The 11,392-nt window shown below is 46.2% G+C and overlaps 1 protein-coding gene across 8 annotated transcripts in view; it reads right to left on the bottom strand.

Moving 5' to 3' along the window:
• Positions 1 to 11,392, bottom strand: part of LOC112323110 (inositol-pentakisphosphate 2-kinase) — a 122,164-nt gene that overhangs the window by 78,064 nt on the left and 32,708 nt on the right. For 7 of the 8 annotated variants that reach the window (XM_053920604.2, XM_024580761.4, XM_045188163.3 and 4 more), the window contains exon 2: positions 2,228 to 2,440. The exons of the other annotated variant lie outside the window; for it this stretch is intronic. In XM_053920604.2, the coding sequence (XP_053776579.1) occupies positions 2,228 to 2,440 (213 nt within the window). The remainder of the gene's footprint in view (positions 1 to 2,227; positions 2,441 to 11,392) is intronic. 8 annotated transcript variants of the gene reach the window in all.

The following is an 11,392-nucleotide window of genomic DNA, read 5'->3' as shown; positions in this document are numbered from 1 at the left end:
CTCCACCTCTGCTGCTTCCTCCATACCCTGGGCTCCCTGTCTTGTCCCCAGGCTGTCCACTTTCATGACAAGCCCCCCAACTTCCATCGCCTGGTTCTGGACATGGGTGTCCACTCCATGCTGCAGAGCTCACCTGGTGCCTGATGCTGCTGCTCTTGACCTACCACATACCTCATCCTTGTGACCAAATGCCCAGCTTCCCTCCAGCTAGTCCTGGAGGCCCAGTCATCACCACAGAAGGAAATAAGTCCTTTCCTGGCGCCTGGCCTGGACTGGAGGGGACTGCTACTGGGGCATCCCTATCACTCACTCCAGGAGCTGCACAGGGCCTGAGACACAAAGGGTCCATTAGAACAGCAAGATCACCAGGGGGCCTGCCATGGCAGATGAGGCTGACCCCTCTACAACCAGCAGGCCTACTTCTCAAGGGCAGCCCACAGCATATGCACAGGACCTGACTCAGCCTCCAGCTGGGTGCAGACATGCCTGGCTTCCTGGGACTCTACTTCCCCACCTACAAAATGGATCTCAGGGCCACATCCCAGGACAGAAGCTACCTGGCCAGACAACATACAGTATAGAGGTTAGGACCCTAGGCTAGAGGGCCATCTGGTGAGCTGCGTGTGGGGGTACAAACTCCTAAGCTAGTTGTTACAAGGAGGATAGAGAGGCTAGCTCATCAGTCACTGAGTGTAACAGGTCAGCATTGGGCACTGGGAAATAGATATACTCCTTGTGAAAGGGGCATCTCATTGGGGTAACCTTGCATGGCTTGTGCAGCTAGGTTATCCTGAGGCAGCCGAGCTGATATTCATTGGCGACAGTGCTTGGTATCATGTCTAATGGTCCAGGGTCCTCGGCCAGGTATGAGCCTCGGCTTGGCAGCCTGGGCAGAAACAGCAGGGTGAGACTGGTGGAAGAGCCACAGGAAAGGGAGGGGAAGAGGTATGGGAGTGGGGTACAAATGGAGCCAGCAATGGAGGGGACTGACCAGGGCTTTGGTCCAAGTTGGTGACAGTAGGGAACCTCCTCATTAACCAGGAAACCCAGGAAGGCTCCACATGGCCTGCCCCACAGGGACTTCAGGGGTGCAAGCTGTGCCTTGGGAGAAAGAGGTAGCTGAGAAAGCATGGGGCATGGCAGACTTTCTCCTGAAGCACTAACAGGAACAGCAAGGATCCCCGCCCCACCAGACCTGTTCTTTAACAGCCTGTGGGACTGGCTAAGCTTACTTCCTGGCATGCAAAACCAGGAGTCAGCAGGTCCCAGCACTCTCCTCACAGTCCAAGATATGCCCTTCTGGGAGAAGGTAAGGGAAGAATGAACCTGGGCTGGGTAGTGAGGAGGTCAACTCCTCACTTTGACAGGCCCTCCTCCCTATCCTGACCAGGGCTATCCCGTGGGAGGAAATGAAATCACATATTCCGGCTCCAGGTCTCCAAGGGCAGCCCACCCCCAGAACCAAGCCAAGCTCCTCCCAGGCCCACAGGCCCCAATGACCTCTGACCCAAATGAACCCAAGGGGGAAGGGTAACTGCTCTCTGCTACTGCTGGCCCCTGGACTCTGTCCCAAACTTTGCCAGTGTCCCCTCCCAGCCCTCTGGGATCATCATGTTTGAGATGTGGACCTCAGAGCTGCTCACCACTCAGAGCTGCCTGTCTGGTCACCTGTCACTGCCTTCCTCCCAAAACAGAGGGTGGACTTCTCTGAGGCCCAAAACATGGTCCTTTGCCTTCCTGAGAACCCTGGGGCTCTGAGGACCAGGGGCCCCAAAACCATGGCTAGGACTATAGCTCATAAAGACTTCCAGCTCCACCTGCCATCCCTATCCAATTCTGTTTTGGATAGTGACCCATCTTTCCACCTCCCTGAGAGGTCACTGGCCACTTCCCTCTGTTCTCCACTCAGGCCTGTCACAGCCAGGTCCCTGTCAGGAGCCAAGCTGATCCTGGGTGCCGTCTGCAGTGTCCCCTTCTGACTTCTTTGTCGGAAGCTGGCAGGTGGAGGCTATAGTCCCACTTTCTACCAGAGGAATGAGCTGCTCCTGAGGCCCAGGATTCATACCAACTCAAGCCTAGAGCCAGGACCATTACCGGACCCCGGACCAGGAAAGGCTGAAGCTGGGCAGGTGGAATGGGTAGTGGTGTGGTCCCCATACCACCACCATCCACGGGCACACAGGGACTGTCTCCTCACCCATAGGGCAGCCTGCCCAACCCGAAGTACCTCCTTTAGCTCCTGTGCCACAGAAGCTAGACGCTCACTCTCCGACTGTGCATTGGTAAGCACGTTACGCAACTGCTTCAGCTCCGTCTGCAGCTCCAGCACCTTGCGCATGTAATACTGCTCCTTGGAGGCCGACTCCTGGATCAGACTCTCCTCCCGGCTCTCACCATCCGCAGCCACCTTCCTGTGATTCGTATGCACCTGTCCAAACGCCTGAGAACAGACACCAAGAGAGTGGGCCAGCAGCACTCTTCCAAGTGTACATGGAGCTGGACCTGGGGGCAGGGGCACCTGATTCCAGATCTGTCCACTCATCCTAGTGACACCTATGCCCAAGGGAGCCCAGGCCTACATGAGGGGACCACAACATGAACCAGGACTCTCAGAGCCTACTGCCAAGCCACCACTTGTGCCTGATTCAAGAGACTCCACCTGCCCTCCCAGGACCTGGGCGTGGAGCTGAAACTGCCAGACAGGAGAGAAGATGCTGTCACCCCCAGACCCAGGAGGGCTTTGGGTTTTGAGAGGCAAAGGGGCACAGGGAGAAGCCCCCATGGGCAAGAACAACAAGGCAAGAGTCCTGGACCAGCGGGGGCCTCCAATCATGTCTTGTCCCCCAGGCAAGGAGCCAGGCCCCCAAGAAGTACCTTCTCTCCTGCCCTGTACACCCCAGCAGCAAGACAGGATCCCCATGGGCCAATCTTGTGTGTCCTCCCCAGTGCCCCCTTCCCACTGGCTGCCCCAGGCAGACCTCTGGGGGAGACCCTGTCCTTTACAGGGCTCCTGGACAGCAAGGAAATTGATGCCTTTATTTCTTGACAGAAACAGGAACATTTTCACTCACTTACTATAAGTGTCTAGCGTAATATGCCAATACAACCAGACTAATACAGTAGATTAATATAAGCCCAGGAATTTAATCTAAGAAAACACTTGGGAAAATGTGCAAAGCTATGTATAAGATGTTACTAGGCAGGACTATTTCTAACACAAGAAAGTGACTTGTTTCTCTGCAGTGGGGGGACTGGCTAAATAAAGCAGGGTCTAGTTAGGTTAACAGCTTGCCCTCCAATTGGCGGGTCTTGCTCATCTGCCCCCAGACATAGACACAGCTGTTCTAGGAAGACGTCAGTTTATTTTCAAACCAAGTGAGCTCAACCCTGTTGCTGTCCTCCTCCTCCATCCTGGTCAGAGAAAACCCAGAGCACAAATCGTGTCTACGCAGGACCTGCCCCATCCTGGGTGGCTGCCTGACTCCCAGCTGCACACCAGTCTTGGGACTCCCAGAACCTGCCAGGTTCCCAGGAGGGCAGGAAAGCATCAAGCTCATGGTGTCTCTCCAAACCTCCAGACAAGCCTAACTGGGTGGACAGAGCAGCACATGCTCATGAACCTTAAGCCAAAATGCAGACATCCCATGAGGATGAGTCACGTTCAGAGGCTGTCCAGAGGTGGATCAGCTCAATGCTGCATGCACACACACATGCAAGTCCAGGCCTGCTAGAGACATCCTGAGCACCCAGGAAGCTTTCCAAAGACTATGGAGATGAAAAGACTTGCACTCTCCTCCCTCACCCTCACCCCCCACACCCTGCCATCAACACAAAGCCGTGGCAGGGACTGATCTACCTCCTATGTGGAAAAACTAAAAATAACTAGGAAGTTGATGTGATTGAGCACTGGTTTTCAAGTCACTGGACAACACGTAGTGAGACGCAGGACACAGATAAGCTCCAGGTCAGTCCCAGCTCCTCCCTGAAGGAACTCCAGCCATGGAACAGAAAGAGTACAAGGTGGTCAGCTGGTCTGAGAGGACGAGGCAGTGCTGAAAGACAGTAGACAGGCGGTGATGGCAGCAGACCTGCAGACAGAGAAGCCCTGAGTCTTCACAGGGAACGGTCAGTGCAAGCCTGTGAGTAAGCCACCAAGGCTGGAAAAGAGCCACCAGCAGGACAGACGGAATCATCCCATCGCTCCCATAGGCCCTGGCCAAAATAGAGCCAGGTAAATCCTCTCTGGTCCCAACCAACAAAACTTAAGGGCAAAACCTGAAAGGATCCAAGAGCTATATCACAGAATGAAGCATGAGAATACACACAGGAATAACAGCACCATCTCCCAGTCAAAATCCAGCACCCCATCACAGGTCACACAGCCCACCAAGGGGGTGGGGCATGGCCCAGCAAGGACGTGGATACCTGAGACACAGTGACAGATCAGGGACACTAGCCAGGAATGACTGCACAGGCTCAGGAGGCAAAGGTATAGAGGGAGGGGCAGAGGGACGATTGTGTGAGATGAAAAGGGCACTGGATGGGATTAACAGCAGATTACATGGCACAGAAGAAAAGATAAGAAAATTGAAGAAATAGTAAAAAAGACTACCCAAAATGAAACACTCAGAAAAAAGATTAAAATACCAAACAACATGAGTGAGCTGCAGGATTTCAAGGAGACTAATGCACAGGTAACTAGAGTCCTGGGGTGGGGGTGGGAGGGTAGGGGTGAAGACAGAAAAATACTTGAAGAAATAACGGCTGAAAAATTTCCAAATTTGATGGAAACTATAAATCCCACAAATACTAGTATCTCAACAACCCCAAGGAGAATAAATATAAAGAAAACTGCACCAAGGCATACCACAAAACTACTTAAAACAAGAACACAGCGAAAATACTAAACTCAGCTGGAGAAAAAAGAACATTCCTTATAAAGAAGCAAACAGAATTACAGCAGGTTTCTCTGATAAGCCTAGAGAATAGTGCAACAACCTCTTGGAAAACACAAAACAAAAAGCCAATTAACCAGAGTGCTCCATGCAGTGACATCTGCTCACAACAGAGGTGAAATAAAGACTTCAAACATAAACGAGCTAAAAGATTTTTTATCACCAGCAGACCTGCATTACAAGATGTTAACTAAAATCCTTGGGCAAAACCAAACATATATAGCAGGTGGAAATGTAGATTTATGAAGAGGAGGAAACAACACCAGAAATGGTAACTATGTGAGTAAATATAAGACTTGTTTTTCTCTTATTATTTAAATCCCTTTAAAAGATAATTAACTGGAGATTCAATGCAACCCCTACCTAAATTCCAATGGCTTTTTTTTTTTTTGCACAAATAAGAAATCTATATGGAATATGAATAGCTAAAACAAAACTGAAAAAGAACAAAGTAGGAGGCCTGAAATTCTCGACTTTGAAACTTATATGAGACTCCAGTGATCAAAACAGTGTGGAACTGGCATTAAGAATAGACAATAGAGACCAATGGAGCAGAAGAGTCCAGAAATAAATCCTCACGTACGTGATCAGTTGATTTTGAAAAGGGTACAATGCTAATTAAATGATGAAAGAATTTTTCAACAAATGCTGCTGAGACAAATGGAAATCCACGTGCAAAATAATGAAGTTGGATCATATACGTCATATACAAAAGTTAACTCAAAATGGATCAAAGACCTAAATGTGAGATCTAAAACAATGCTCAGAAAAAGGTAAATCTTCATGACCTTGTGAGCAATGAGCTATTACACATGACACTGAAAGCATGAGCAACAAAAGAAGAAAATAGATAAACTGGACTTCAAAATTGTAAAACTCTGTGTATCAGAGGACACTCTAAGTGAAAAGACAACTCACACATTAGAAGAAACTATTTTAAATCTTGTATCTGATAAGGGTGCACTATCTGGAACATATTAAGAACTCCTAAAATTCAATGATAAAAGAATAAACAATCCAATTAAAAAAGGGACAAGAACTTGAATAGACATTTCTCCAAAAATATAAACAAATGGCCAAAAAGTACATGAAAAGACGTTCAATACTAGTAGACATTAGGGAATGCAAGTCAAAACCACAATGACATAGCACCTCACAGTCACAAAGATGGCCATAATTTTTTAAAAAATGGAAGATAAGTGGTGGTGAAGGCTTGGAAAAACTAGAACCCATACACAGGTGAAGCTGCTGTGGAAAACAGAATGAAAGTGCCCCCAAAAGTTAAACATACAGTGACCATGTAATCCTGCAACTCCACTCCTAGGCACAGATCTAAGAGAAATAAAAATGTACAGCCACACAAAAACTTACTGTACAAAAAATGTTTGTAATAGCCAAAAAGTAGAAACAATCCAAAATGTCCACCAACTGATGAATGGATAAATAAAATGTTGTCTATCCATCAAATGGAGTACTGCTTGGTAATTAAAAGCAATGAAGCACTGATACATGATACAACATACATGAACTTTGAAAACATTCTGCTAAGTGAAGAAACACAGTCATGAAGGGCCATATATTATTGTATAATGCCATTTATTGTACACAAAATGTCCAAAACAGGCAAATCTATAGAGAGACAAAATGGATTAGTGGTTGCCCTGAGCTAGAGATGGGAGTTGGGAGGTTGCAGTTGGGAGGGGTGCAGGGTATCTAACATGGGTTGTGGTGACAGTTGCACAACTCTGTGAATGTACCAAAGGCCACTGGATTGTATACTTAAAATAAGTGAATTGTGTGGTATGTGAAGTGTAGAAATAAGTAAACCTGTTAAAATACAGCAGTTTTTAAAGATGTAAAGGACAGAAAAAGACAAACGATGCTAACACTCATCAAAAGAAGCCTGGGTCCTGGCTGGTGTGGCTCAGTTCTTTGGAGCATTGTCCCATACACCAAAAGGTTGGGAGTTTGATTCCTGGTCAGGGCACATACCTAGGTTGTGCGTTCGATCCCTGGTTGGGGTGCACATGGGAGACAACGAACAAATTTTTCTCTCATATCGATGTTTCTCTCCCCCCACCCCAACCTCCCTCTCTCCCTCCCTTCCATCCTCTCTTTCTAAAATCAATAAACTGTTCTGGCCAAGATGGAGGCATAGGTAGACACACTGCGCCTCCTTGCACAACCAAAAGAAGGACAACAACAATTTAAAAACAAAAACCAACCAGAACTGACAGAAAATTGAACTGCATGGAAGTCTGACAACCAAGAAGTTAAAGAAGAAACATTCATCCAGACCAGTAGGAGGGGCAGAGACGGGCAGTCGGGGCGGAGAGGACTCGCGGCAAAGTCTGGGCTGGCAGACCCAGAGAGGTGGCGGACTATGGAACGGGGCAGGCAGTGCGGCCCCACATTCGCGCATAGATTAACTGGGAGGAACGGCAGGGGAGCAAAACAGACCGAGCAACCCAGGGCTCCAGCACAGGGAAATAAAACACCCGTGGGGTTGAGGCGTCAGCAGAAGAACTCCCAGCCTCACAGGAGAGTTCTCTTGGAGAGACCCACAGGGGCCTAGAGCGTACACAAGCCCACCCACTCAGGAATCAGCACCAGAAGGGCCCAGTTTGATTGTGGGTAGCAGACGGAGTGACTGAAATACAGCAGAGAGTGGAGCAGGCGCCATTGCTCCCTCTCGGCCCCTCCCCCACATACAGCATCACAGCGCAGCAACCAGCGTTACCCCGCTCCTGTGAACACCTAAGGCTCCGCCCATTTATATAACAGGCACACCAAGACAAAAAAAAAAAAAAGGCCCAATGAAAGAACAGATCAAAGCTCCAGAAATAATACAACTAAGCAATGAAGATAGCCAACCTATCAGATGCACAGTTCAAAAAAACTGATAATTAGGAAGCTCACAGAATTGGTTGAATTTGGTCGCAAATTAGATGAAAAAATGAAGGCTATGCTAAGGGAACCAATAGTGATGGGAAGGAAACTGGAACTCGAATCAACAGTGTGGATCAGAAGGAAGAAAGAAACATCCAACCAGAAAAGAATGAAGCAACAAGAATTCAAAAAAATGATGGGAGGCTTAGGAACCTCCAGGACATGTTTAAATGTTCCAACATCTGAATTATAGGGGTGCCAGAAGGAGAAGAGGAAGAACAAAAAATGGAAAACTTATTTGAACAAATAATGAAGGAGAACTTCCCTAATCTGGCAAAGGAATTAGACTTCCAGGAAGTCCAGGAAGCTCAGAGAGTCCCAAAGAAGCTGGACCCAAGGAGGATCACACCAAGGCACATCATAATTACATTACCCAAGATCAAACAGAAGGAGAGAATCTTAGAAGCAGCAAGAAATAAGGACACAGTTACCTACAAAGGAATTCCCATGAGGCTGTCAGCTGATTTCTCAAAAGAGACCTTACAGGCAAGAAGGGGCTGGAAGGAAGTATTCCAAGTCATGAAAGGCAAGGACCTACATCCAAGATTGCTCTATCCAGCAAAGCTTTCATTTAGAATGGAAGGGAAGATAAAGTGCTTCTCAGATAAGGTCAAGTTAAAGGAGTTCATCATTACCAAGCCCTTATTATATAAAATGTTACAGGGATTTATCTAAGAAAAAGAAGATAAAAAAATATGTACAGTAAAATGACAGCAAACCCACAGTTATTAACCACACCTACAACAAAAACAAAAGCAAACTAAGCAAACAACTAGAACAGGAACAGAACCACAGAAATGGAGCTCACATGGAGGGTTATCAACAGGGGAGTGGGAGGGGGAGAGAGGGGGGAAAGGTATAGAGAATGAGTAGCATAAATGGTGGGTAGAAAATAGACAGGGGGAGGGTAAGAATAGTGTAGGAAATATAGAAGCCAAAGAACTTATAAGTATGACCCATAGACATGAACTATAGGGGAGGAATGTGGGAGGGAGGGGGTGCGCAGGAAGGAGTGGAGTGAAGGGGGGGGGAATGGGACAACTGTAATAGCATAATCAATAAATATATTTTAAAAAATAAAATCAATAAACAGTTTTTTAAAAAGTTGGAATGGCTCTATTAACATCAAATATAAAGTTGATTTCACAGCAAAAAATACTATCACAGATAGAGGATCATTTCATAATAAGGAGGGTAATTCACAAAGAAAACATAACAATTCTAAATGTTTGTGCATCTAATAACAGAGCTTTAAAATACATGAGCAAAAACTGATAGAACTGGGAGAAGAAACAGACAAACCCACTAGCTAACTTGTCAATAGCAGCAGCACATACAAGGTGTGTCCAGAAAAAGTCCAGCCATTGTTAATATAACCGGAATGGTTTGTGCCACATCAAGGTAACCTGGCAGCCAAGGAGAGTGGACTGGAATGCGCATGCTTAAACAATAACAACTTCACTGTACTAGTCAATGGGGGCAGTACGTACTGTTGAGTGAGTGTGTGTACTGTGTGACCATCATATTCAAAATGATTGAGTGAGTAGAGCAACAAATCTGCATCAGATTTTGCATTAAGCTTGAACATTACTCCACAGAAACTCCTCAGATGATTCAGCAGGCCGCAGCTATGGACAACTGGTGACTGGCAGCTTCATCACAACAACACGCCCACTCATGAATCAAATCTTATGTAGAGTTTTTTGGTGAAACATCAAATCACCCAGGTGACTCAGCCCCTCTACAGCACAGATTTGGCACCCTGTGACTTTTGGCTTTTCCCAAAACTAACATCACCTTTGAAAGGGAAGAGATTTCAGACCGTTGATGAGATTCAGGAAAATATGACAGGGCAGCTGATGGTGACTGGGAGAACTGTGTGAGGTTCCAAGGTGCCTACTTTGAAAGGGACTGAGAAGTCTTTGTCTTATGCACAATGTTTCTTGTATCTTGTATCTTCTTCCATAAGTGTCTCTATTTTTCATATTACATGATGCGATACCTCCTGGAGAGACTCTGTACATACATTCTTTTAAGGGGCACATGGAACATTTACCCAGACAAACCTAATTCTGAGCCACTAGACATGTCTCAAACTTAAAAGAATTCAAGCCATAAAAAGTATGTACTCTGACCACAGGGAATTAAATGAGAAATCAATAACCAAAAGATATTTAGAAAATTCCCAAATATTTGGCAACTAAATAACAGATCTAACCCTTGGTCAAAGCAAAATCAGAAGGGAAACTAGAAAATATTTTTAACTGAATGGAAATGAAATGAATATGGCACTCAGTGGGATGCCACTAAAGCAAGTACTCAGAAGGATATTTATAGCACTAAATGACTATATTAGGGGAAAAAAAAGTCAATCTAATCAAGAACCTCAGATTCCATCTTAAAAGCTAGACTAAGGACTATGTGCAAAGCTCAAAGCAGAGTTAACAGACCTATGGGGTTGAGTCCTTTCAACAGGTAAGAAGCCTGAAGCTTTTATAAGGCCCATAGTCCAGGTCCTGTTCACAAACCTGGAAAGAGCCTGGTGCTCACCCCAGCTCATCAGACTTGATTTTGTGCAGACAACCCTCCAGGCCTCATCCAAATGCTCCATGGCCCTCCTCCAGACGAAGGGATTAAGGCCTTCAAGTCCTGCCTGATGGCTGCCAGGTTCCTCACCTCTATGTTCCAGACACCACAAGTTCCCTGTACTGAACGGAAAACCCCCAAACCCCACTGAAGCATGGTTTTAAACCTTCCATACAGGCAGTGCATTCCTTAGGGGAGAGGTCTTTCTTGTTTTGGCTGGTCTTTAGGCCCAGATGGTGTCTTTTGAGAATTCAGCCAGTCTCAGTCAGGACTGTTTCTCTTTTCACTCACTTAGTCACTGAACAAACACTGGATGGCATTGATGGTGGACTAGGACACATTGTCATGCCCTACCTAAAATCCTCATGAACTCTGATCCTCTGGTGATGGAAGTGTAATTGATACCACTTCCATCCAACCACTTAGGAAAACAGAGTCTACTAATGCTAAGGATACACCTGTGCTCTAGGAATGCTTAAAAGTGTGCATGAGAAGACATATTCATGGAAACATTATTTACAGAAACACCAAACCACAAGTTCCTAAGTATCTATCTGTCAACAGGGGAAGGAAAAATTGTGATATAGGCGCATGACAGAATACTACAAAGAAATGAAAATGAGTAAATTACTGTTATACAGACAACAGAGAAGAATCTCACATAATGTTGAGTAAAAGATGCCAGATGCAAAAGAACATATACTGTGTGAGTCCTCTTATATATACACAGTTCCAAGAGTAAGTAAAACTAACCCATGCTGGTTTAAGTCAGGGCAGTGGTGACATTGGGCTGGGGGAGGGCCAGTTCCTAGAAGGGCCCTCAAGAGGGAATTCTAGGTCTGGAGATGGTCTAATTCTTGATCTGGGTGCTTATGTCAGTGTGTTCAGCTCATGAAAGTTTA

Source organism: Desmodus rotundus, chromosome 3 (assembly GCF_022682495.2).
Source record: "Desmodus rotundus isolate HL8 chromosome 3, HLdesRot8A.1, whole genome shotgun sequence".
In the NCBI taxonomy this organism is placed as follows: domain Eukaryota; kingdom Metazoa; phylum Chordata; class Mammalia; order Chiroptera; family Phyllostomidae; genus Desmodus; species Desmodus rotundus.
This window is presented reverse-complemented; position numbering and strand designations above follow the sequence as displayed.